This window comes from Symphalangus syndactylus, chromosome 3 (genome assembly GCF_028878055.3).
Source record: "Symphalangus syndactylus isolate Jambi chromosome 3, NHGRI_mSymSyn1-v2.1_pri, whole genome shotgun sequence".
Classification (NCBI taxonomy): domain Eukaryota; kingdom Metazoa; phylum Chordata; class Mammalia; order Primates; family Hylobatidae; genus Symphalangus; species Symphalangus syndactylus.
The window spans coordinates 33052128-33080083 of NC_072425.2; the positions used below are offsets into that span (position 1 = coordinate 33052128).

Here is a 27956-nt window from a genome sequence, read left to right on the forward strand (position 1 = left end):
CTGTCGCCCAGGCTGGAGTGCAGTGGCATGATCTCGGCTCACTCAACCTCCACCTCCTGGGTTCAATAGATTCTCCTGCCTCAGCCTCCCAAGCAGGAGTAGCTGGGACTACAGACGCCTGCCACCATGTCTGGCTAATATTTGTATTTTTAGTAGAGACGGAGTTTCATTGGCCAGGCTGGTCTCGAACTCGTGACCTTGTGATCTGCTTGCCTCTGCCTCCCAAAGTGCTGGGATTACAGGTGTGAGCCACCACGCTCAGCCAACAACTAAATTTTTTAAGTATTTGTCCTTAACATACAAAAATACTACTCTATTATTTGTAGGATATGTATTCTGAGTAGTGATTTTTTTTTCCAGAAGTGGTAATAAATTCATGTTGACTCAATGAAGAAATTTCCTACCAAATCTTTTCTAAAACTGGTTGAACGGCCAGGCACGGTGGCTCATGCCTGTAATCCCAGCACCTCAGGAAGCCAAGGCTGGTGGATCACTTGAGGTCAGGTTTTTGAGACCAGCCTGGAAACACGGTGAAACCCTGTTTCTACTAAAAATACAAAAAATTAGCCAAGTGTAGTGGCACGCGCCTGTAATCCCAGCTACTTGGGAGTCTGAGGCAGGAGAATCACCTGAACCCAGGAGGTGGAGACTGAAGTGAGCCCAGATCACGCCACTGCACTCCAGCCTGGGCGACAGAGCGAGACTCCATCTCAAAAAACAAAACAAAACAAAACGACGACAACATAAAACTGGTTGAACATTTTTAAGCACAGAAGGGAGGTTAATTATGTCCATGAAAACATAACAAAGCTAACTAACTCAAGAGAACAACAAAGTCTGTTATATTTACTTCCACTGATAAGCATACACAAGTAAAAAGTAGAAATAAAATGTTTATAGTGCCTGTGAGCATAACAATTGTTTGCCCACTACCTATAATCTCAGCAAAAATTGCCAATAAAAAAATTTGTGGGCCAGGTGTGGTGGCTCAAGCCTGTAATCTCAGCACTTTGGAGGCTGGGGCGGGTGGATCACCTGTCAGGAGTTCGAGGCCAGCCTGACCAACATGGTGAAACCCCATCTCTACTAAAAATGCAATAATTAGCAGGCCTGGTGGCACACGCCTGTAATCACAGCTACTTGGGAAGCTGAGGCAGGAGAATCGCCTGAACCTGGGAGGCGGAGGGAGGTTGCAGTGAGCCGAGATTGCGCCACTGTACTCCAGCCTGGGCAACGAGTGAAACTCTGTCTTGGGGAAAAAATAAAAATAAAAATAAAAGAAATTTGCAGTTGATCACAAAAGAACCAAGACTAAGGTTAATGAAGAAGGTTTAGCTAATAAGATTTTTTGTCAAATGAAAAACATGTTTTCTTAATAATTAAGTTGATGAGGAAAACAATATATATTTTCCTCATACTTTCTACCTACCTACTGCTGTTATTATATATTCTATCCAATATCTACCTCTAATGATGACTGACGAAAATTGCCACTCAAGAGGTACTGAAACCAACTTGACAGTTACCTGGTCTCCAGAGACCAGATAAAAATCTGAAAATGGAAAGGGCCCTACTTCTACCATCCTCCTAAGATTTCCTTAAGAGCTGACTCTAAGTCACAGAAAATGTCAGTCAGCCTCCCATCCAGACTCTCAAAACAATGTTTGGCTGAGCCACCAAAAAGGCGATGATCTTCACAATAACGATTAGAGAGGTTAAGTGACTTTTGAAACGGCAAAAGTAACAATGAGCTTTCCTACTATAGGAGGCTGTTCAGCCAGGTTTGCTCTAAAGAGTTCCTTGTTTTTCCAAACATAGCATAGTTTCTTTTTTTTTTTTTTTTTTTTTTGAGACGGAGTCTCGCTCTGTCGCCCAGGCTGGAGTGCAGTGGCGCGATCTCGGCTCACTGCAAGCTTGGCCTCCCGGGTTCATGCCATTCTCCTGCCTCAGCCTCCCGAGTAGCTGGGACTACAGGCGCCCGCCACCACGCCTGGCTAATTTTTTGTATTTTCGTTTAGTAGAGACAGAGTTTCACCGTGCTAGCCAGGTTGGTCTCGATCTCCTGACCTCGTGATCTGCCTGCCTCAGCCTCCCAAAGTGCTGGGATTACAGGCTTGAGCTACCGCACCCGGCCAGCATAGTTTCTTTAATGCTTTTTTTTTTGAGACAGGGTCTTTCACTGTCACCCAGGCTGGAGTGCAGTGGCATGATCTTGGCTCACTATAGCCTCAACTTCCCAGGCTCAAGCAATCCTCCCACCTCAGCCTCCCTAGTAGCTGGGACTATAGGTGTGCACCACCACACTCGGCTAATTTTTGTATTTTTAGTACAGACGACGAGCTGGTCTTGAATGCTTGGGCTCAAGTGATCTGCCCACCTCAGCCTCCCAAAGTGCTGGTATTATAGGCATGAGCCACTATGCCCAGCCTTTAATGCTTTTTTAATGCTATTTTGTAAGTACGAGTACATATGATGAAAGGAAATGTTTATAAGTAATACAATTCCATAAAGTACAATAAAAAACTAATCTTAGCTTTTATTTTCCCCAGCAAGAGGAAACTTTGTAAAAATATAGTACTAGAAATATACTCAATGGGAAGAAAAATGCTATACTAGTGTTAAGTAGGGAGGTTGTAAGTAAGGGAGGTACAGTCTGCCTTTATTCAGATGCAAGGTTTAAAGTTTTAATTTTTATTGATTACACTGCTTAAACATAATTTTTAATTAAAAACAAATACTTTCTAATTAGCCAGAGTGTAAATGAGACTCATATTCATATTATCCAAAAAAAAGTTCAGACTCAAATACATAGTAAGATTCACTTGTTTTTGATATTGGAAATTACACCAAATTGGAGGCAGCATTCCAAGTATTTTCAAAAGTATCAGATTTTAACCAGGAATCATTTTTTGGCTATCAGCTCTGTGTTTTCACAATTTGATCAGATATTTTATTTGCTAAGAATCCCTGTATTAAAATTGTTAAATCAGGCCAGGCACGGTGGCTCACACCTGTAATCCCAGCACTTTAGGAGGCTGAGGTGGGGGGATCAACTGAGGTCAGGAGTTCAAGACCAGCCTGGCCAGCATGATGAAATCCTCTCTCTACTAAAAATACAAAAATTAGCCAGGGGTAGTGGCATGCACCTGTAATCCCAGCTTCTCGGGAGGCTGACACAGGAGAATTGCTTGAACCCAGGAGACGGAAGTTGCAGTGAGCCGAGATTGTGGCATTGTACTCCAGCCTGGGTGACAGAGCAAGACTCTGCCTCAAAAGGAAAAAAAAAAAAAATCAATTCTATAATTGCAAAAAAGAAAAAAATATCATAGTTATGATAGGTTCACTGTTAATAACTCTGATAGTTAATTTAGGTATTCTTCACATGGCCAGAATTTACTGAAGTAAAGCCAGCAAGCCACTTTAGATGCAGATTATTGACTATTCCTGCTACTGCTTAATCTCTCCCCAAATCCCTTCTATGCTGGTGACAAATGAGTGTTCAATGTTGTGGAAAATGAACTGCATCACCTTTTCATTATTTTATGTTTTCCCAAGGAATGAGTATCAGTATAAAAGTAGATTTGTAAGATGTATACAGCACAGAGGTCTTTCAGGGCAACTAGTCTAGTCTCACCAAAATTGAAACCTAGAAATTCAGAGCAAGTACCAGTAGTAGCAAATTTTCTTGCACATGTCCAAAATTCAGTAAAATTTTAAAACTTCAACATGTTTTATTATTTTCCCCCAAATGGCCTATGATAGTCCCAATCGAATATTAGAAGAGAAAGTTATGTCCAAAATGAAAACATTTCCATAATCTGGTAAAACGACGTTCACACCAGGCAAAATGCAAATATGAAAGGGCACTGCGTCTGGCAGTCACGTAAATGTTTATTTTGTGTCTCCTTGACTTTTTGGTGACACAAATGCCTTGTCTGTTCACACTCAGATATGCGTGATTTCAGTGGTTTAACTTTAGTCTCCCGTGGAACATTTGCCATTGTAGTTGGTTTTTACAAAGTAAATAAAATGCTGTGAGATCAAATATTTCCCTTAGATTGCAGGTACTTTGCGCTTCTCCTCTGCTTTCCAAACTTTCTATTTATATAGCTAAATATACTTTTATAATTAGAAAATAAAATTCTGTACTAACAAAGAATAATCTGCAGATGCTCTTCTTCATTTTACAATGAATGTCAAAATAGCTTTCTCCTCAACCCACTTAAATAACTAAATGGAAAAAGAACTACTACTCTAAGTGAAAACAAGAGCTCTTGAGATCATTCTAAACTGTAATTTCCAAAACAATTTTTTATTTCAATTTTTTAGTTTTTTTTTGAAGGTGGGGTCTCACTGTGTTGCCGAGGCTGGTCTTGAACACCTGGCCTCAAGCAATCCTCCCGCCTTGGCCTCCCAAAGTGCTGGGATTACAAGCACAAGCCACTACGCCTGGCCAAAATCTTCATTCACAAGAAATCAGTTATGGGGTCATTAGAAATGTTCATAATCAATGGATACATATATCCCTGGGGTTACTTTTAAAAATTCTTTTGGTAGGGCATGGTGGTTCACATCTGTAATCCCAGCACTTTGGGAGGCTGAGGTAGGCGGACTGCTTGAGCCCAAGAGTTCAAGACCAGCCCTGGCAACATGGCAACACCCTCTACAAAAAATACAAAAATTATCCAGGTGTGGTAGCGCATGCCCATAGTCCCAGCTACTAGGGAGGGTGAGGTGGGAGGACTGCTTGAGCCTGGGAGGCCGAGGCTGCCGTGAGCCATGATTGTGCCACTGTGCTCCACCCTAGGTGACAAAGCAAGATACTATCTCAAAAAAAAAAAAAATTCTTTCTACAACTAAACCCCTCACTAATTTCCTTCCTCAAGCATTTAAATCCCATGACTATCATCTCACAAGCACTACAACATAAAAATTCCATAACCAATTTTAAGAGTGGTTGAATGGGGAAAGTGGAAGAGTATGGTTAAAAAACTGAAATGTGAGATTAAGTTTCACAATGATAATGCATATGACTCTAAGCTATGCTCTAAGATTCATTCATAATCAATGAAAAATTTCTTTCATTTATAAACATTAATTCTCCTTTGCATTTACTTTTATGGAGCTTGAAAATCTTCCATTTTTCTTACTGCAAAGCTTATTTTACAATTAATTTTATTTATATCTTTCTTTCTGAATTACAAAAGGTTAAGTTTTACATTTTTTAGTTTGAAGAAACAAGTATATATATTATTTTTTAATTATATATTTAATCGAAGTTAACACGTATTTAATTTAAATATCTAAAATTATTAAACATATAAACACACAGAAACTAGAACATACAATTTTTTGCTTCAAAACAGCTTCCAATACTCTAAAATTGGTTTCTAAACTCCAAAACTCCAAAGCAATAATGTAAAAACACTAAAAATACAACTGAATGATACTCATGTCTACCTACTTAATAAGTGCTGCATTAAGGCTATCACATCTGTGTCTTCTCTATTCTTTTCATTGGTGCTACCGAGAAAAATAAAGGCTAAAAGAAAAGAAATCAGAGCATGAAAACCAGTCACCATGAGAAGTGTAGTGTGCATATCATCTTCCTTCTGACTATTTGAGCTACCCTGCCCAAAAAAATTAAGAGGGACGACTCTCCCAGTAGCAAAAATAGCTATGGAAAAACTGAGGCAATAGGGTAAAAATTGAGGCAAGTGAATAGAGACCACAAAGGGAAAACTAAACTGTACTGAAGTCAAGTGGGTAGAAGCTTAAAGACACATTCTTCTCACAAGTGATCTGTTACCACCAAAATGCCCTTTCAAAAGCAGTCTCAGGCAATTTAATACAAAGCTGCTGTAAAGCTAAGTACAAAAATCAAAGAATATTAAGTTATCCTAAGAAACTACAGGTGGACTACTAAAGCAAAGTGATAAAAAAAATACTTTCATCTCAAGAAAACTAAGTTCTCCAATTAAGGGAGTACACTGAGTTTATAGATATACAGATTATACAGATAAATGGTATAAGCAATATAATTAGCTATTAAAATCAGAACAGTAAGGAAATTAAAAATGAGGTAAGATGAAACCCTACCTTACCACTAATTGTAATCTATTCTTGGCTCAAAGCCAGTTTCTCCGGGGAAGTCATGTTTAGTTCTGGCTGTACTGCAACCCATTTCAGACCACTAACACTGCTTTCTCCCTCTCCTTGTCTCCTCTTCCTATTGTTCATGTCCAACTCTTATGGAAGAAAATTTTTATTTTCAAACTACCAGGCACTTGACAATGTCTGAGTTTCAGAAGGTTTACTCAGGGATCTCTACTTCACACAGACATATAGGTGGTTAGAAAGGGAATTTACACCCCTTCCTCAACCCTATTTCTGTTCTGTGATGACTACTACTAAAGCTTATATTTTATGAGGCCAACATCATCATGAATTTTTAATACCTTCACCTTATACAGTGTTAAAATCCCTAAATGTTTATCATGAAGGGAACAAAACAAAACAAAAAACCGTAACACTGTACTTACTTTGGGATAATCCAATTCAAAGAATGTTTCCAGGTTGTTGATTAAGTTAGGATCTACCCCTTTCAGTGGTTTCAGAAGAGACACACCTGGGAGCTTGCTATAAGGCTGTTTGTCAGTTGCCTTCTTGTTGAGGTGTAATCGGCTAAAAAGCAAATGATACAAAAATTATTTCTATAGAATACATAAGTGTCAAATCAAAGCACTGACAAGCTATCAATACATCACTAAATTCTAAGTTAAGATTTTTAAAAGTTGACATCTTTCTAAAAGAAGATCCAAACATGAAGGGAAGTAGAACCAGGTAAGCATGGCTTTGAATGCAGCCCAACACGAATTCATAAACTTTCTTAAAACATTATGAGATTTTCTGCGATTTTTTAAAGCTCATCAGCTATTGTTAGTGTATTTTATATGTGACCCAGGACAATTATTCTTCTTCCAATGTGACCGAGGGAAGCCAAAAGATTGAATACCCGTGATGTACTCTCTGACTATTGCTATACTCACAGAACTATGCCAGGCATAGCACAAGCATTTCAATAAAATACATGGTGAAGAAATGAATGGCAGTGTTAGCCCAAAGATTAACTCCTCTTCCTCTTAAATTGCCAGCGAAGTGGCCACAGAACTATAAAAACAGGTAAAATAAAACTCCGTCTGCAGCAGAAAATTACGAAAGGATAACCAGAACTTTCTGAGAAATTTCTCTGCAGTGGAACAATACACAGTTAAAAGAAATGTCAAGCAGTCTGCATGGCAAGCAAGATAATGGGACAACTGGAACTCCCAATATTAATAAGGTCCGAATGGCAGGGGTAGAACAGAAGGAAACTGAAAGTAAGAAAAAAACTCAATGATGAGAAAAATGTCTATTAATGACACTGGAAGATATACCAGTGCCACCAGTTCATAGATAAGTGACCAAATGGCCAAAGTTCTCACTGCTGGTCCATTGCAAGGATGCTGCAGCACAGCAGGGCTCCTAATGAAAGCAGCAATGCCACCCGGGTGTGGTGGCTCACGCCTGTGTAATCCCAGCACTTTGGGAGGCCGAGGCAGGTGGATCACTTGAGGTCAGGAGTTCGAGACCAGCCTGGCCAACACAGTGAAACCCCATCTCTACTAAAAAAAAAAAAAAAAAAAAAATAGCTGGGCGTGGTGGTGGGTGCCTATAATCCCAGCTACTTGGGAGGCTGAGGCAGAAGAATCGCTTGAACCCAGGGGGTGGAGGTTGCAGTGAGCCAAGATTGTGCCGCTGCACTCCAGCCTGGGCGACAGAGTGAGATTCCGTCTCAAAAAAAAGAAAGAAGCAATGCCAGAGAAGACAGAACGTGCCCCAGTTAACATCAGGCTGTCACAACAAGATGCCATTCAATATTGTGGTGAAGTTTCTAAAGGAAGCCACTGAAGGCTTCCTCCTACTTCTCGTAAATACGTGACAAGTACTTCTCATAAACAAGTCTCCAAGCATTCGACAGTAGACACTAGAACAATCATGGGTCCATCTGCAAGATATTCTAAGACACATGTTCTTCCACATTTTAACATCTCTGACCATCAATGGTACCTTACAATTGCTGCCAGCCAGATGGCAGCTCTGACTTACTGTGAAAATCAACCAATGAGAACTTCTAGATGATCAAAAAATACTTGCATCAATGCATTTTGATTTGATAAAATCCACTATTAAAACTGGGAAAGACTTTTGGAGGGACAACAGTACCACCACCCAGACCACTTAGCCACGGGCTTGGTCTCTAAGGCAGGTGTGTGCTGTAGCAAACATCTAATGTTTTAGATAAAGTCATACAGTTTTACACACACATGCACACACGCACACACACACACCAGGTCTACAATGAAAAACTTTAAAACCAACAAGAAATTTAAAGAACAGGGTGGTATCAATTTCTGATACACCAAGTACCAGAAAATACTGGAGCACCATCTATCGCAGTGCTATTCAAAGTGTGGTCTGGTCCAGCATTGCTTTTTACTGGTTTGCAAGTGAGAAACAATTGAGTGAAACCTTTTAGAAACTTGTATAGCAATTTAACATTGCCATGACATCAAGCATGTGATCAGCAATTTATTTTTATTGTAGTTTACCAAAGTATTGTATCATGGCAGATTGGAATTTTTTTTTTTTTTTTAAGACAGTTTTGCTCTGCCACCCAGGCTGGAGTGCAGTGGTGCAATCTCAGCTACTGCAACCTTCGCCTCCCGGGTTCAAATGAATCCCCTGCCTTAGCCTCTCAAGTAGCTGGGATTACAGGCATGCACCACCATACCCAGCTAACTTTTTGTATTTTTAGTAGACACAGAGTTTCACCATGTTGGCCAGGCTGGTCTCGAACTCCTGATCTTAAGTGATCTGCCCACCTCGGCCTCCCAAAGTGCTGGGATTACAGGTGTGAGCCACCATACCCAGCCAGATTGGAAAATTTTAAAGAACAACTGCTTTGCCATAGATAGTTTGGAAAATATTGCTCTACAGAGTTCATCTGGAGGACCAGACAGGCAAAACCATGACCTAAAATGCATATAACCACAAAAGTGATCATTATTCTATTGCTAACAAAATAGACTAGATGCCTGAAACCCACCGGGTAAAGAACATCTAGACTGCTGGGGAAAAAAAATTTATATTACACAATTAATTGATTGAACAGGATATATACATATGAGACAGGGTCTTGCTCTGTTGCTCAGGCTGGCTTGCAGTGGTGTAATTATCTGCATCTCCCAGGCTCAAGCGATCCTGCCACTTTAGCCTCCCCAGTAGCTAGGATGACAGGTACACGCCACCACAACAGGCTAATTTTTTTTTTTTTTTATGGAGATGGAGTCTCACTATATTGCCCAGGCTGGTCTTGAACTCCTAGGCTCAAAGAATCCTCCTGCCTTGGCTTCTCAAAGTGCTGGGATTACAGGCATGAGCCACCACATTCAGCCTCTGAACTGGTAATATACTGATATAGCTCAAATCACTAAAACTATTAAAAGGGTCTGATAAAAGAAATCTGTCACCACTGCCCCGCCATCTGCCTGTTTCCATTACTGCTTCCCCAGCATTACTAGTTTCTTGTCCTTCCAGAGGTTTTAAAAATGCATATACAAGTCCAAATATATACACACATTTATGGTATATATGAATTATATATGTACATGTTCATAAACTTTTCTCTCTTCCTTTTTAATACAAGCGTAGTAAAAGCATGTTTTAAAATACATAATCGAACCGTTAGGAAAATAAAGAAGAGTCTCTAAGGTCAGAAGTGAGAAAAAAATCTCTCAGGGACCGAGTGCTGGAGTCCATGCTTGCCTCCTGACCATCTATTGGTTCTTGGTGACCTGGAGATGGAGAGAAGCCTGAGATAAGAATGACAGGACAACTGTTCTGAGAGCCTTGTGTAAATCTGGACTCCCTGAAAGGCAGGCAGAAAAATCCTGGTCCATAGAGGGAAGATGCGGATGCTCTCTATCTTGGATTCAGTCCTCAGTGAAACAGAATAAAAGAAAAAAGTCTTGGCCAGGCACAGTGGCTCATGCCTGCAATCCCAGCACTTTCAAAGGTGGAGGCAGGTGGATCACTTGAGGTCAGGAGTTTGAGACCAGCCTGGTCAACATGGTGAAACTCCGTCTCTACTAAAAAATACAAAATATGGCCAGGCATGGTGGTGTGCACCTGTGGTCCCGGCTACTTGGAAGGCTGAGATATGAGAATCCCTTGAACCTGGGAGGCGGAGGCTGCGATGAGCTGAGACTGCGCCGCTGCACTTCAGCGTGGGCAACAGAGCGAGACTTCATCTCAAACAAAAACAAAAACAAAAAAGAAAAAAGTCTTCTTGGAGAACACCTCACCAGGTGGGTTTGGGCCAAGAATGCAACCTCCCTGTGTACCTGAACAAAACCCAAGAGAAGGAAATGAGGGAAATCATCATATATGACCACAAATAACATGAAAAGAACCACACAAGTTCTAGAAATGACAGTTATGATCACTGACATCAGAAACTCAAAAGACAAGTAACAGAGAATCTTGCATACTCACAGTTTACAAAAGAATTGGAATCTAGATTAGAAGAAGCTACCCAGAATGCAGCCCAGAGAGAGGGCCAGGCAAAGACACAGAAATCATGAAAAAGTTTGAGATGTGGATGACAGAATAAGAAGGTCTAAAATCCTAGTGATTTTTATCTGTTGGTCCCACTGTGTGATCCTTAAGTGCTATTAAACTACCAAAACATGCAGGTCAAGTGTTGGCCAAGTAAGAGAGAAACCTGGCCCACTAATAATCTCAGTGCCTGTGGCAAGGCTTTAGATCAAAAACAGCAGCAACGAAGATCATCCAAGCTGTACTGAATAGTCTAGAGGCGATTACATTTTGGTAAAGTTTAGAGTAGATCCTACTTTTCCCTTCTCCCAAGATGTTTTACTTTAAATACCATTAGATACACCTCCTCCTTTGAAGAACTTTTCGTGTTGAGAATGCAGAATTTTATCACAGATTCATTCTGACTCTCCCAACAGCCACAAATTCCTCTCTAGGTTTATGGATGAAGAGAATTAAGTACCGTATCTGAAATTTCTACTCAAAATAAGCCAGACTATATCACGGGGCCTTTAAAAAATGTATTTGTGCCTTCCCTCTGTCCCTGTCTTTCTCTAATATTTTCTTTCCAAAACCCAACGGGTTTGTTGTGTACCCCCTAGGGTACAAGATCCTACCTTGCAGAATACTGTTTTGACTTACATAATGCAACCAACAAAGCCACGTGGTACAAATTACTTGAAATGTTTGTCAAAACAATAAAAGAATATCCATTAAGTCACCAAATAAACAAAACACCTCTAGCACTGGGCTCAGCACACAGTGGTACTCCATGACTACTTTGCAGTCACTTACTGAACAACATCTTTAGAGCCCCAAATGTACACTAGTCATTATCATCTGCACTGGAATGCAACAAGCAACAGGTGAATTCCCTACCGTCAAGGAGCTGTGGCTTAATGGGGAAGTTGGGTTGCACATGCCCAGAAGCTCTTCTCCTTACAAAACTCTTAAAGATGTCAACAAAGCTTTGCTCTGGAGAATTGTTCCACAGGCGGAAACAATGCCTTTGGCCATGGCCAGTGTGTTGGAAGCCAATGTACAGATTTCTACACAGAAATCATGGAAGAGTTTGAGATGTGGATGACAGAATAAAAAGCTCTAAAATCCCAGTGGTTTTTTTCAAAATTTTTAAATCCCAGTGATTTTTTTTCAAAAAATTTTTAAAATCCCAGTGGTTTTTTTCAACATAAAGAAGAGTTTCCAAGGTCAGAAGTACCCTGGTGGGCTGGTGCAGTGGCTCATGCCTGTAATTCTAGCACTTTGGGAAGACGAGGCAGGCGGATCACTTGAGGTCAGGAGTTCAAGACCAGCCTGGCCAACATGGCAAAACCCCATCTCTACTAAAAATAGAAAAATTAGCTGGGCGTGGTGGCACACGCCTGCAATTCCAGCTACTCGGGAGGCTGAGGCACAAGAATGACTTGAACCTGGGAGGCAGAGGTTGCAGTGAGCCGAGATCCGCACCACTGCACTCCAGCCTGTGTGAGACGGAGAGAGGGAGGGAGGGCACTGTGATCAACTGCCTAGTGTTTCAAAAGTGGCCTCGATCGTGGAGCACTTAAAGTGGGGCAGTATTATAAGTGGCTCGGACAGGGTCTTACAAGTTTTACTGGTTTCTAACCAGTTTTTCTTTTAGTGTCTCAGATCAGGGTTTCCGCATTTCCTAGACAGTATGAACTTGAGCCCATGATTCCTACACGTTGCACAAGCTTTCTCATGGGTGTCCATTTCCACCCTCAGCCTAGGGCAGACGACTTGCTTTCTAGGTTCTATACTGGGAATCCAGTTCTTACCTTCCCATAATGCATTTGGCTTGCAGCCTTGACCTTTTTGTTGGGGAAGTGGTGTGGGGGAGTACTTTTTATTGATACATAATGTACATATTATAAAGTCACATGTAAGTACACAGCTCAAAGAATTTTCTCAAAGTGAAACTCTCATGTAACCAGTACCTAGATCAAAAAACAGTATTAGCAGAACCCCAGAAGTCCCCTCGTGTCTCCTTCCACGTACTATGCTCCCCTCAAGGGTACTCACCGTCCTGACTCCTAACACTACAGACTAGTTTTGCTGGCTTTAAATTTTTATATAAATGGAATCCGTCTGGCCTCTTTGGGTTGCGTTATGTTTGTGAGATTCATCCATGTGTTACATTTAGCTATCACGTATTCACTATTGTTACAGGATAGTTTTACTAATATACCACACTTTACTTTCTGTTGATGGATGTTTGGGTTGTTTACAGTTTGAGGTTATTATAACTAGTGTACAGCATTGACTCTGTCCTCACACTAGTACTAAAAACCCTACTCTTCCCCTCACCCCCCAAGCCTTCAACTTTTGGACAAGATGAAGAAACGCTAACTGGATTTACTCTCTCCCACCTGAAACAACCAAAAAATCAGAAAAATACAGGAGACAACAGTTTGGAAGATACTAGACATCAAGCAAAGGAAGATAGTGATTCCTATGACACAGAAAATAAGGTAGGCTGGGTGCGGTGGCTCATGCCTGTAATCCCAGCACTTTGGGAGGCCAAGATGGGAGGATAATTTGAGGTCAGGAGTTCGAGACCAGCCTGGCCAACATGGTGAAACCCTATCTCTTCTAAAAAACAAAAAATAATTAGCCAGGTGTGATTTCACATGCCTGTAATCCCAGCTACTCGGGAGGCTGAGGCAGGAGAATCACTTGAATCCAGGAGGCAGAGGTTGCAGTGAGCCAAGATCGCTCCACTGCACTCCAGCCTGGGCAACAGAGCAAGATTCCATCTCAAAAAAAGAAAATGAATTAAAGAGCTGGAGTCAAGAGTCCAGAAAAACAAAAACATCCAGCACCCAACACAGTGAAATTCAAAATGCTTGGCATCTATTAAAAAATTTCCAAGCATGCAAAGAATCAGGAAAATATACCAATGAGAAGACATATCAATAAATTAAAACCCCACCGGGATTCAAATTAGCAGACCAGACCAACCCACTGCTTTGCATTCCCTCTTGGTTTCTGGAATATGCAGATTTTCCTTTCATATTTTCAGGCTCTGGGTGTGTAAGTATCTAATCATTACAGCATTTCCATGTGTTAATAGGAGAGGTGGTTCTCACATGTGCACAGGCCACCTCTCATTCAGAAGTCAAGTCTGTATGGGATTCTGCAAATGCAGTGTGATACAGGCTATCATCAAAGTATGTTTGGAACACTTTGAGAGAAGAGAGATGGAAGCATCCAACTATTCTTAGGAGGCGGTCTTTCCAGACTCTCATACTCCAAGTGTGGCCCATGGACCAGCAGCACTGGCAACACCTGGGAGCTTTTCAGAGCTTCAAAATTTCAGGCCTCACCCTCCAAAACTACTGAAACTGAATCTTCAGTTTAACAAGATCTCTAGGTGATTCATAGGCACACTCAAGCTTGAGCAGCACTGCTTTAAGACTCATCTCTGCTATAAATTCTTCGTGACTTCACAGACAAGGCTGAAAAGACCTGGAGCTCATCCTCTAGGCAAGAAATAACCATGAAAGACTAAAAGGAAGCAACCAGGATCATTTTTGTATTTATAGAAGTCAAGAGAATAAAGTACAGGCAGGGGAGATGGAAGGCAAGGGAAAAATATTGCGAAGGTCCAAAAGAAAGAGAGAGGCACACAAACCAGAAAGGCATAAGAAACAAGTGAAAGGCTGGGTGCAGTGACTCATGCCTGTAATCCCAGCCAATTTGGGAGGCTGAGGCAGGTGGATCACCTGGGGTTGGGAGTGCAAGACCAGCCTGGCCAACACAGTGAAACCACGTCTCTACTAAAAATACAAAAATTAGCCAGGTATGGTGGCGCACACCTGTAATCCCAGCTAGTCGGGAGGCTGAGGCAGAAGAATCGCTTGAACCTGGGAGGCGGAGGTTGTGGTGAGCCGAGTCTGCACCACTGAACTCCAGCCTGGGCGACACAGCGAGACTGTCTCAAACAAAACAAAACAAAACAAAACAAAACAAAACAAAACACGCACACAAAAGAAACAAGCGAAGGAAGCAAAGTCAAGAGAAGGTGAGAACTCAGAATCAAGGAGTTTAGCCAATGACTGATGATGGTATTGCTGGAGGGGGAATGAGGGAGAATGAGGGGTATACCTGGGTCAGGCTATGGTAACTAGTTGTGCCATTCATAAAATCTACGCACAATGAGAGATGGGAGAGAGTAATGAACTTTTGAACATACGAACTTTAATTTACACTCAAGACATCAAGTGGTGACGTCTCATCTAGGAGACCAGAGGTTTGCAACTTTTAGTATAAATAATGCCCACAGGTAGAGATCACAAGTGAATGAACCAGATGAAGAGATTAGGAATCTGCATTTTTCACAAGCATCCCAAATGATGCAGGCTGGCAGTAAACTACAATTGGAGAAACACTACAGTAGAATGTAAATTCTCCAGAGCCCAGCGAAGCAATAATACATAGTATGTTCTCAATTTTTAAAAATAATTTTGAATAAATGAAGAGCAAATAAATAAACAGATATAGGGAGCTCAGCAGGTAAGGTTAGCCTACAGATAAAAATACAGAAGCCATCCACCATAAGGTAAATACACAAGCTCTCCGAGGCACAGCATTCTTAGAAGATGGCCAAGAAGGAATATATTATTATTGAATCAGTAATGCATGAAGGAGAGGCCGGGCACAGTGGCTCATGCCTGTAACCCCAGCACTTTGGGAAGCTGAGGCGGGTGAATCACCTGAGGTCAGGAGTTCGAGACCAGCCCAACCAATATGGTGAAACCCCGTCTCTACTAAAAATACAAAAATTAGCCGGGCATGGTGGTGCACCTGTAATCCTAGCGACTTGGGAGGCTGAGGCAGAAGAATTGCTTGAACCTGGGAGGCAGAGGTTGCAGTGAGCCAAGATTGTACCACTGCACTCCAGCCTGGATGACAAGATCGAAACTCCCTCTCAGAAAAAAAAAAAAAAAAAAAGAAAAGAGTAGACTAAAAGTGGGGATCAAAGAAGCAGAAAGACAGCCAGGATGCAAGTAAAGTGACAGAAGGGTTTATCTGGCCAGGCTCTTTTCTTTCTCAAAGGGTTCAAGAAAGTATAACACTGAATGCTGCTGGAGACACCAAGATAAGAATGGTAACGTCCAGTAGATTACATATGTACTTACTGCTATCTCTGAGCACTTTTGGCAAGAATTGGGGCAGTTCATGGAGGATAAGGATAGATAGCTAAAAATGGGTTAAAAAGTAAATGAATGGGAGTTGAGATGTGATAACAGTAAACAAACACTAGTTTCTACTGAAACCTGACAGTGAGTGAAAAGGCCAAAGAGTGGAACAGAGGGCTTCTAGTTTAATTTTTCTAGTTTTTTTTGAGATATAATCTTGCTCTGTCACCCAGGTTGGAGTGCAGTGGCAATCATAGCTCGCTGCATACCACTGCCTCTGGCTAATTTTTTAAAATTTTTCTGTGGCGATGGGGTCTTGCTATATTGCTCAGGCTAGTTTTGAACTCCTGGCCTCAGGCGATCCTCCCCGCCTTGGCTCTCTAGTGGAACTTTTTTTTCCCCTGAGATGAAGTTTTGCTCTTGTTGCCCAGGCTGGAGAGCAATGGCATAACCTTGGCTCACTGCAACCTCCACCTTTCAGGTTCAAGCGATTCTCCTGCCTCAGCCTCTGGAGTAGCTGGGATTACAGGCGAGCACCACCACGCCTGGCTAATTTTTTGTATTTTTAGTAGAGACGGTGTTTCCCCATGTTGGCCAGGCTGGTCTCAAACTCCTGACCTCAGGTGATCCACCTGCCTCGGCCTCCCAAAGTGCTGGGATTACAGGTGTGAGCCACCGTACCTGGTCTGTCTCATTTTTAAATAACTTCTTTTACAGTTTTGTTTTCAAATTTGGCTTTTGCAAGAGGAAAGCCTGGGATGCAGGGAAACCCATCGGAGACAGGTAAAGGTTAAACAAGGAGGGTGGGCTCCTTCCCCTTCAGATGGTGGGAAGCAGCCTCTGCAGCAACCTTAATACAGTTCTTCACAAGTGAGGCACAAGAATTTCACTCGGCTGGGTACAGTGGCTCATGCCTGTAATCCCAGCACTTTGCCGGGTTGAGACGGGGGAATCACTTGAGGCCAGGAGTTCGAGACCAGACTGGCCAACATGATGAAACCCCATCTCTATTGAAAGTACAAAAATTAGCGGGGCATGGCGGCGCGTGCTTGTAGTCCCAGCTGCTTGGGAGGCTGAGGCACAAGAATCACTTGAACCCAGAAGGCAGAGGTTGCAGCGAGCCAAGATCACACCACTGCACTCCAGCCTGGGAGACAGAATGAGACTCTCAAAAAAAAAAAAAAAAAAAAAGAGAGAATTTCACTCTAGGTTTCTAAGGAATAATATGAATTCCACAAGGGCAAAAGTTCACCTTGCTTAGTAGCCCCAGCATGTGTTGTTTTTATAATTCTGCTGTGTGGTTCTGCTGAACCGATTTATCTGACTCTAGGAATTTATCTTCCCTGCTCCATGTCACAAAGCTTGTTAATATTTCGTGTAAAATTAGGTTCATTGCTATATCAGCAGGTCCTTAACTTCACATAGCCCATGCCAGCAATTTCCAGTGACTAATGACCTTTGTTATTGTTATCACTCATGACTATATTACTGTCTGTTTATAATCGGTACATCGTGACCAATTTACTACATGTATCACTTATTTCAAAAGTGGTATTGCTTCAAAATGGGCTTCATAAGCAATACAAAGCACACCTTCTTGTGCAAGCTTAACTTTGCTAACACAAATTCTCTCACAGAAGGTAAAATAACCAATAGCGAGTTAGCTCTATAGGAAAACACAAACTCTGCCCACTGGACAATGGGCTTACTACACTACAGAATGTAAAAGATTCCACCACCATAGAAAACATAGGAGATGGCCAGGTGCCATAAGGGGCACCTAACTCAATAACGAACTGAAGTCTAAAATGACTTGAATGAGTAGGAGTTAATTAAGCAAGAAAAAAGGAAGGAAAGAGGGAAGAGAAAGAAAAAAGAAAGAAAGTAAAGACAATTCCAAAGAAAGCACATTGCACATTTGGGGAAATGCCAGTAATACAACGTTGCCGAAGAAGCAACAACACAGGGATGGCTCAGCTCCCACAGAGCTGTGCTTGTCTCATTAAGGAGTTTGAACTGTAACCTGGAGGCAATGAGGATTCATGGTAAGATTTTAAGCTACTATGATCCAAGATTAGTAATCCGGAAGGATAAAAGCTACAATAAGAAATATAAAATCGAAGCGGCACAAGGCTGCAGCTAGAGATACCAGCGAGTAGACATAGCTTCAATATCTAGGATAGATATGAAGGTGTACTGAACTAATTAATGTCAGAGAGAAAGGGAGGGATAATGAATCAATAGAACCATCACTGAATATTAAAATCTTGCAATGTCCACTTTGCTCTTTTTCTTTTCTTCAACTTTTAAGTTCAGGGGCACATGTGCAGGATGTGCAGGTTTGTTATATAGGTAAACATGTGCCATGGTGGTTTGCTGCACAGGTCATCCCATCACTACATATTAAGCCCAGTATCTATTAACTATCCTTCCTGATGCTCTCCTTCCCTACACTGCCCCTCACTTTGCTCTTTAAAGCTATCACACTATAGTCTAATTCTGTATCTTCCCAGGCTCAGGTTAAAGGGGCTGAATTGCTGGACTGCCTTATTCATTTCCCTGAAAGTAGCCCTGTAGCAATGATCCTGACTGATGAACGTTTGACCACAGTCCAAGGGCATTCTCAGGACTAAACCCAAAAAAGACGTTCTCAATTTACATTCCACTAAGGCTCGGAACACCAAGTATTCATGAATTTAAGGCAAAGATCGTACTAACTAAAAATAATACCCCAATTGCTTAAATTTACATTAAAAACACAACCAGTTTTTGACAGATAGTTTATCGCAGTTATCCAGACACGATGAGTATGCAAATTCCATTCAAAAACTATGCAGCAGGTATTGAAGCTGCTGTACATTAGAAATGGCATATTTGGGCTGGGTGCAGTGGCTCACGCCCATAATCCCAGAACTTCAGGAGGCCGAGGTGGGGGGATCACTTGAGCCCAGGAGTTTGAGACCAGCCTGGGTAACAAAAATTAGCCGGGCGTGATGGCATGCACCTGTAGTCCCAGCTACTTGGGAGGCTGAGGTGGGAGAACTGCTCGAACCTGGGATGTGGAGGCTGCAGTGAGCCGTGATCGAGCCACTGCATTCCAGCCTGGGCAACAGAGAAGACGGTCTCAAAAAAATAATAATAAAAATAAAGGAAGTATGTTTGTAGAAAGCAGAATTAACTCTAAAAATCTTAAAAAATTTCCAGGGGGCCAGGCACGATGGCTCACACCTGTAATCCCCAGCACTTTGGGAGCCAAGACAGGTAGATCACTTAAGTCCAGGAATTCAAGACCAGCCTGGGAAACATGGCAGAACCCCATCTCTACAAAAAGCACAAAAATTAGCCAGGCATGCCTGTAGTCCCAGCTACTTGGGAGCTACTTAGGAAGCTGAAGCAGGAGAATCATTTCAGCCTGGGATGCGGTGGTTGCAGTGAGCCAAGATCATACCATTGCACTCCAGCCTAAGCAACAGAGCAAGACCCTGTCTCAAAGAAAAAATACACACACACACACACACACACACACACACACACATCTATATCTATATCTATAGATATAGATATATATATATACCTCCAGGTAAAAGGACCTCTGTTTTACTTGAGGGTAGCTAATATTTAAGGACATATAAATTATTTCCACACTAGCCTAGCACCTCCAGTCGAAAGATAAAGCCTGATGCTAAACATTAGGACCTTATGTACACAGGGAAATAATAATAATATGAGGTGGATGGGATAGGGGAGAGAGCATGAAGCAAAGTTTCTGCTTAGATCACTTCATCATGCAGCAACGTGGCTCCCAAGGGCTAAAAGGGAAACACTACCACCAGTTCTAGGCTTTTATACAATTTCATCTCAGGCCCCAGGCTATCAAGCCACACTAGCACTCACAAAAATTAACCCATAAAGGCTATTTAACTTGCCAAGGCTATAATCTTTAGTTATTTTTAGGAAATCTTCAATCTCAACAATAAGACTCTTGAATTTGAAATGTCTCTAATCTGAATGTTATCTATAACATTGTAGGCAGAAATCCTACAAACATCTGCCATCTAAAATAGGTTAAGAAAGGGCAATGGAAGCTTTGAAACATACCCAAGTATAAAGCAGATTTTAGTTTATAATAAAAATATTTCAAAAACAGTGGAATAATCAAATAATCATCTGATAAGTAATTTTGGACAAGTCTCTAAATATTTAGAAGAAACTATAATTAGGGCTCTAGCTCTCATATAATGAAGTAAAAACTGGGTGAATTTAGAGTAATATGTGAAAAAATTAAGAAAAAATAAAAATACTAAGAGGAAGCAGAGACTAACATATATAATAATTTGGAGGAAGAAGGAAGATATAAAAATTATAACAGAATTAGAAAACGTAAAAGAAACAGAAAGACCTGTCTACCTAAAACACACATGCACACACACTTTTCTCCATGTCAAACATATGTACAAAGTTAAAAGACAAAAAACAGACTGGGGAAAAGAATGCTACATATGACAGATAACAGAAAACAACCTTTATATCAGAAAGATGAATTCAGCAACAGATTGCAGCACAGGCAAAGGATTATGAGTATGTAATTTACATCTAAATGTAACTAGCATATAAACATATTTTTAAAGTGCTCAATGTAACTTTAAAGGAATGAAAATAGAAACAGAAAACAGTGAAATGCCTGCTACTTAGTGTTTGTAAGGCAAAATGGGGCCATCATACAATGTTACCAGGACTGTGAATATACATAACATTTCTATGGGGCCAATATGTATCAAAGTTTAAAATGTGCACCACTTCTGGCCCAATAATTCCGCTTTCGGAAATATAACTGAGATCATTTATCAAAGATGTATGCATATAAATTCGTAACAGTGTTGTCCGTAATCTAGATAAACTGGAAACAACCTAAACATCCATCAATAATAATAAATAAATCTTAGTACCTGGTAAACTAAAATATCATGCATGTATTACAAATGATGTAGAGATCATACAGATATTGACATGCAAAAAATGCTTAAGACATTTTACAGGGCAGCTCCATGTGAACAGGGGCCTTGTATGTTTGTTCTTCACTCTTCCAGCAACTAGAACAGTGCCTTGCACAAGACGGCTTTTCAATAAACATTTATTAAACAGATGAACTTTAAAGCAGGTTACAGAACAATAATCATAATACAGTCCTTTTCTCTCTTCCCCCTTCCCCTCCCTCCTTCTCTCTCTCTCACACACACAGATTGGAAGGATAGTCACGAAAAGTTAACAAGGTAATGTAGTTTTGGTGTGTGCATGTTTTAATTTTCTCCATCCCTCTCTATTGCATAAATTCCTTACACAATAAGCATTTTTTATTTTTATGACTGTAAAAAGTAACAATTTTTTTAAAGAAAAAGAACTCACATATTTTAAATTAACTCCAGAATGTGCTCAGTGGAGTTAAGCTCACAAACTCCAAAAACTAAAGTCAACAATATCCAAGTGGCATGTTTTCTTTCACTTTCAAAGAAATATCAGTATAACTTGTACCAGCATAATCTCTTTAGTACCAGGAAATAGTGTTTCCAAAAGCAAAGGTACACTTTTTCCGCAGTAAAAAGGAAAAAAAAAAAAAAAAAAACTAAAAGTAACTAATTTCTTAAAGTCTCTTCCACTAACATGCACTCTATTCTAGTTCATGGTAACGATTACTATATACAATTGCTCTTTTTCCCCCCAGACTAAAAATCCAAGTGAATCGACATCAGTTAAGTGCTCTATATAATTTTTTCATTTCTTTACAGAGGCAGATTTCACCTTAAACAATTCCAAACTAGCCACATACCCCATGTCTCTATTCACGCCATCACCCAGTTCTATTTTACTTACACGCTTCATCACAATCTCATAACCTTATTTGGATTTTATCTGCTCCTTCCTTCTAGAATGTAAGCCCCATGAGGACAGGAATTCTGTCCTGCTCACCACCGTGTCCCCTGGCCAAGAACAGTGAATGGTATCTAGGCCTCAAGAAGTATTTGTTAAACAAAAATGAAAAGATGTGGCCGGCGCGGGGAGAGTACAAATCTACATAAGACAATAAAACAAGGAACTGAAAAAAGGAAAGAAAATCACGCTGAGATGTACAAGCTGACAGGACTCAAAGCTATCATGCCAGCTCGGAGGTTTGGTGGACATTTTTGAGGGTGGACAGGTGCTTCACACCTATCTAAGCGCACAGAGCCCTTCCAGGAAGAAGAAAATCCACAGGGAAGTGTCCAGATAGCTGTGAGCAGCTCCCAGAAAAGTGGACACAATCACCACCCTAACAGAAACGTGGCCCAGGTCGGGAGAAAAAAACAATACACCATACATCTCGGCCCAGATGAAAAATCACACGAATCCCCAGCATAATCACACCGAGCCACCACCTTCAGCCTGACATGTAAGAGCAGTCTCCTTTCGCCTGGCTGGGCCGTCGCCTGCAACCCGGCAAACCCTTCCCACGCCCAACACTTTTCCCTCGCAAAGACCACCGCCACCGCCGGTCCGAGGGGCGAGGGAACGGGGGGAACAGCCTGACGATCAGCTTTCTCCACCCCCACCCGAGCCCAGTCCCCTTCAAAGCGCAAACGTTTCTCATTTTCGCCTGTCCCCGAGGCCCGGACCCCTGCCCCGAGTCCCTCCTACGGTCCCTCACTCACGTGTAGATGATAGCCATGAAATGCATCAGCCACAGCACCAAGAAGAGGATGAACCCGAAGACGGCCATTCCCTCCAGGGCCAGGTCCAGCAGCGCCATCCCCCGGCCCGCCGGCCCGGCCCGGCCCGCTGCGGCCGCCAACACGGACAACGCTCCCGCACGAGGACAGGGTGGGCGCCCAGTGCGGGGGCGCGGGAGGCGAGAGGAAGGTGGGGAGAGGAAGGGGCGGAGGGGGGTGGGGACGGAAGGGGCGGGCAGGGCCTGCGCGCCCCCGCCCGCGCGCTCTCGCCCGCGCGCTGTCTTCGGCGCGCTCGCGGGCGGCTGAGGGTGCTGCGGTCTCCCGGCTCTGGTCGAGGCGACCGCGGCCCCGCGCTCCGGTTCGCCTCTCCCGACCCTCGCGGCCGCCAGCCAGACCCTGCGCGCCGGCACCTCCGCCGCCTCTCTCCGTCTCGCCGCCAGGCTCCCGGCCGAGCAGCTCCGCCGCCGCAGCTCCGCGCACTAATCAAAACCGGCGGCTCGCGCCCCACTCCTCGGCGCGTCCCGCCCCCGGAACCACGGCGCCCGCCTCTCCCGGGGCGGTGCCCCCGCCGCTCCACGCCCACCCTGTCGCCCGCGCGCCCGCTGCGGCGCCGGCGAGAGCGCGCCGGGGAGATCGTGTCCTGGTGCCCGCGGGACACAGGCCGGGCTTCCTCCGGCTCCTCGCTCCCGCTGCCGCCCACCTAGGCGGAAAGCGCTGCAGCGCTGGGCCAGGCTCCCTCGGTGGCGGTGGCGGCTCGGGACCCTGTGCCTGGCTGGAGGCTGCTCTCCCTCCGTACGGCCCTGCTGTTCCTGGGTGCCCCAGAAAAAACACGGGTTCCGGGCAGCTGCCGGAGCTTGTCTCGAAATCCAACTTCCAACGCCGCGTCTGCAGCCTCCCCGCCGGGCACTGCTACTGCTCGGAGCAGCCAGGCCCTCCAGGCCACGTTCCTGGGCGCAAGGGATGCCCACTGCCGTCCCTCTTACTGCTTTTAATGCTGTGGGATTTTGGATCAAAAGGGACCTGAGAGTAAAATAATCTCCATGCGCCTCACAGATCTCTAAGCGCCTTAGCGACCGTGTGTATTATAAAAAGAAATTCTCAAACTCAGAATTAAAGAATCAGTTGATACTGAAATCCCCTAAGACTGCTGTCCAATACGGTAGCCACATGTGGCTAAGTGAGGGTAGGAAAGGCAGCTCGCCACTCTTTGGAGTAGTGTAAACAGTACACCAGATGTGGAAGACCATCTCCTTAGTAAATTTTATATTGATTGCATGTTGAAAAGATAATATTTTGGACATATTACATTAAATTAGGTAAATTATTAAGTTAATTTCTCTTTTTAAATACTTTAACTGTGGCTAGCTACTAGAAAATTTTGATTGTACGTGTGGACAGCACAGCTCTAAAATGGGAAGAAATGTCACTTTAGGTAGTAAGGTAACTAAGTATTTGTCCTAATTTTAAGTCATCCCAGGAAGATGCTAGTACTCAATGTTTGTGTTTCTTCAATCTAGATGGGTTTATACTATTTCTGCATTGTTTTATGTTTATTGTTGCAAGTGATTTCCTTTTAAATAATCCACGACCTCCCTTGAGATATTTCAGAACTGAATTCAATTTTGAAAAGAAGTTGTGGCTGGGCGCGGTGGCTCACACCTGTAATCCCAGCACTTTGGGAGGCCGAGGCAGGTGGATCACAAGGTCAGGAGTTCAAGACCGGCCTGGCCAAGATGGTGAAACCCCGTCTCTACTAAAAATACAAAAAATTAGCCGGGCATGGTGGTAGGCACCTGTAAGCCCAACAACTGCGGAGGCTGAGGCAGAGAATTGCCTAAACCTGGAGGGGCGGAGGTTGCAGTGAGCCGAGATCGCGCCACTGCACACCAGCCTGGGCAGCAGAGCGAGACTCCATCTCAAAAAGAAAAAAAAAAAAGAATTTTGAAAAAAAGAAAAGAAGTTGTTTATTATTGCTGTTTGTGATAGTTACTAGTGACTGAATGATCTACCTCAATCTGCAATTAAATGACAAACTACAACTAGAAGAGTTAATGTCCGAACCATTCCTCGATTAACATCCTTGGCTCCACTGGTGTAGAATCAGTGGGAAGGAACAATGCTTCAAAATCAGATTCCCACTGTTCAGAGTTACTGGTTGACAAAAATAGCAGGATAGAGGGCCAGGCGCAGTGGCTCATGCCTGTAATCCCAGCAGTTTGGGAGACTCAGGTAGGCGGATTGCTTGAGGCCAGGAGTTTGAGACCAGCCTGGGCAACATGATGAAACCCTGTCTCTACAAAAAAAAAAAAAAAAAAAAAAAAAAAAATTAGCCAGGCATGGTGATGGCACCTATAATCCCAGCTACCGGGAAGGCTGAGGTGGTAGGATCACCTGATCCTGGGAAGTGGTGGCTGCAGTGAGCTATGATCGCGCCACTTAACTCCAGCCTGGGTGACAGTGAGACCCTGTCTCAAAAAAAGAAGCAGAATAGAATCCTAACGTCGAAATAACGTTCCAAACAAAAATTTACTATTGTAGTTAATTCTAAGGCACACTTCAAAAAAACACTTAACAAATTTTAATTTCTCTGAAATGGGAATGCATCTCACAGTCAATGCCATCTTACAATTAATTGGCGTGTGTTTTTTCTTTTCTTTTCTTTTTTTTTTTTTTTTTTGAGGTGGAGTCTCGCTCTGTCGCCCAGGCTGGAGTGCAGTGGCGTGATCTAGGCTCACGGGAACCTCCGCCTCCCGGGTTCAAGCAATTCTCCTGTCTCACCCTCCCGAGTAGCTGGTACTACAGGTGCACACCACCACGCCCGGCTAATTTTTGTGTTTTTAGTAGAGACGGGGTTTCACCATATTCAGGCTAGTCTCGAATTCCTGACCTCAGGTGATCCACAGGCCTCAGCTTCCCAAAGTGCTGGGATTACAGGCATGAGTCACCGTGCCCAGCCAATGGCTTGTGGGTTTTTTTACTCAAATATAAAATAATAGTGCATCTTAGTGATATATAAAATAATGCTGCATCTTTAAATGCCCTCTTAGATTTGAGGAACACCAATTGCTTAATTTAAGCATTGTTTTGTATGCTGCATTTTTTCAAAAATGTTTTCTGGAACCTTACGGCCGGGCGCGGTGGCTCACGCTTGTCATCCCAGCACTTTGGGAGGCCGAGGTGGGCGGATCACGAGGTCAGGAGATCGAGACCCACGGTGAAACCCCGTCTCTACTAAAAATACAAAAAAAAATTAGCCGGGCGTGGTGGCGGGCGCCTGTAGTCCCAGCTACTCCGGAGGCTGAGGCAGGAGAATGACGTGAACCCGGGAGGCGGAGCTTGCAGTGAGCCGAGATTGCGCCACTGCACTCCAGGCCTGGGTGACAGAGCAAGACTCCGTCTCAAAAAAAAAAAAAAAAAAAAAAATGTTTTCTGGAACCTTACAACAAAGGATTTTATACAGTATGACCAATAACACAAAAAATGAGGCCAAAGAAATGTGAAAGTAGATATTCTTAAGAGTTAACAAATTTGCTAAGTTGTGGGGAAAAGAGAGATCAGCCTGTTACTGTGTCTATATAGAAGGAAGTAGACATAAGTAGATTAGAGATCAGTTATATTATACTTGACCCTAGTTAAACTATGTTTACCCAAACTTCATTTTAAAACAACAGCTTTAGAAAAGGGAAGAGTATGAAGACAGTATAAAGATCCGTGGTTGCCATGGAGCAGAGGAAAGAGGGACAAACAGACGACAGAGGATTTTTAGGGCTGTGAGTGAAACTATTCTGTATGATCCTATAATAGTGTATACATGTCATATATTTGTCAACCCCCATAGAAAATACACCAAGAGTGAACCCTAATGTAAGCTATGAACTTTAGGTGATAATGGTGTGTTAATGTAGGTCCATCAGTTGTAACGAATATGGTGCTCTGATGCAAGATGTTGATAGTGGAAGAGGCTGGTGGAGGGAATGGCAGGGGGTATATGGGAACCCTCTGTACTTTCTGCTCGGTTTTGCTGTGAACCTAAAACTACTCTGAAAAGTAAATTCTTAACAAAAATTAGTGAGTGTTCCACTAAAGGTGTTCTACATATATATTTATACAAATATGTGTATAACATTGGAAATGCTATAAATGTCTGAATAAGATATACCAGTTTGCGGCTGGGCGCGGTGGCTCAGGCCTATAATTGCAGCACTTTGGGAGGCCAAGGTGGGAGGATCGCTTGAGCCCAGGAGTTTGAGACCAGCTTGGGCAACATAGCGAAACCCCATTTCCACAAAAAATAGAAAAATTAGCTGGGCGTGGTGGCAGGCAACGTGGTTAAACCCTGTTTCTACAAAAAATACAAAATTTAGCCAGGCATGGTGGTGGGTACCTGTAATTCCAGCTACTCGGGAGGCTGAGGCAGGAAAATCACTTGAACCTGGGAGGCAGAGGTTGCAGTGAGCCAAGATCATGCCACTGCACTCCAGCTTGGGTGCCAGAGCGAGACTCTGACTTAAAAACAAAAAAAAAATTACCAGTTTGCCATCGTGGGCAGTTAAATGTTTGTTGACTGAATGAATAGATAAAATGTTTATTTATCCATTGACAGAAGTCACTTAAATTTTTCTGAAAATTTTCACTGGAAAAATTTCAGTGACTTCTGAAATTTTCTGGAAAAAATTTCTGGAAAAATTTCTCAGCTTTCTCCTTTGTCTGTAAAGATTTTTAAATGGTTTTTCTTTGTGAGAAAAATACACATTAACTTCCATACCTCCTCCTTTATCTTATAAAATTAGCTAAGGAGTTAGACTAATTATGTTTTAGTTCAACTAATCACGTCCTGAAGACCTACTCCAAAGCCCATACTTGACAGTCAACAACATAATTTTCGTCTCAATATCAGACATATTTTCCATCTTTGTCATTGTTATAAATAATTTTTCATTTAAACATTTTAAAGATCACAATTCAGTTTTCTATGGTGAGTGTATTATTATTTTTAAAAGATAGGCGTACTGTAAATTTTCAGCCCTATAAAAACTTAAAAAATAAGGTGAAAACAAGGTGATCTTCCAGAAACTGAGTAAATTTGAAGTTTCATAAACAAAGTTAGAATAAATTGGCCGGCGCGCGGTGGCTCACACCTGTAATCCCAGCACTTTGGGAGGCCAAGGCGGGCGGATCACGAGGTCAGGAGATCGAGACCATCCTGGCTAACACGGTGAAACCCCGTCTCTACTAAAAATACAAAAAATTAGCCGGGCGAGGTGGCAGGCGCCTGTAGTCCCAGCTACGCGGGAGGCTGAGGCAGGAGAATGGCGTGAACCCCGGGGGGCGGAGTCTGCAGTGAGCCGAGATCGCGCCACTGCACTCCAGCCTGGGTGAAAGAGCGAGACTCCGTCTCAAAAAAAAAAAAAAAAAAAAAAAAGAATCAATTGACATGAAA

At 42.6% G+C, this 27956-nt stretch overlaps 1 protein-coding gene across 1 annotated transcript in view; it reads right to left on the reverse strand.

Moving 5' to 3' along the window:
- UGCG (UDP-glucose ceramide glucosyltransferase) overlaps positions 1-23046 on the reverse strand; it is a 36042-nt gene extending 12996 nt beyond the window's left edge. The window contains exons 1-2 of the mRNA XM_055271496.2: positions 22499-23046; positions 6543-6684 (exon numbers count right to left, since the gene is read on the reverse strand). Of these exons, the coding sequence (XP_055127471.1) occupies positions 6543-6684; positions 22499-22596 (240 nt within the window). The 5' untranslated portion in view covers positions 22597-23046. The remainder of the gene's footprint in view (positions 1-6542; positions 6685-22498) is intronic.
- Positions 23047-27956: the final 4910 nt, after the last annotated feature.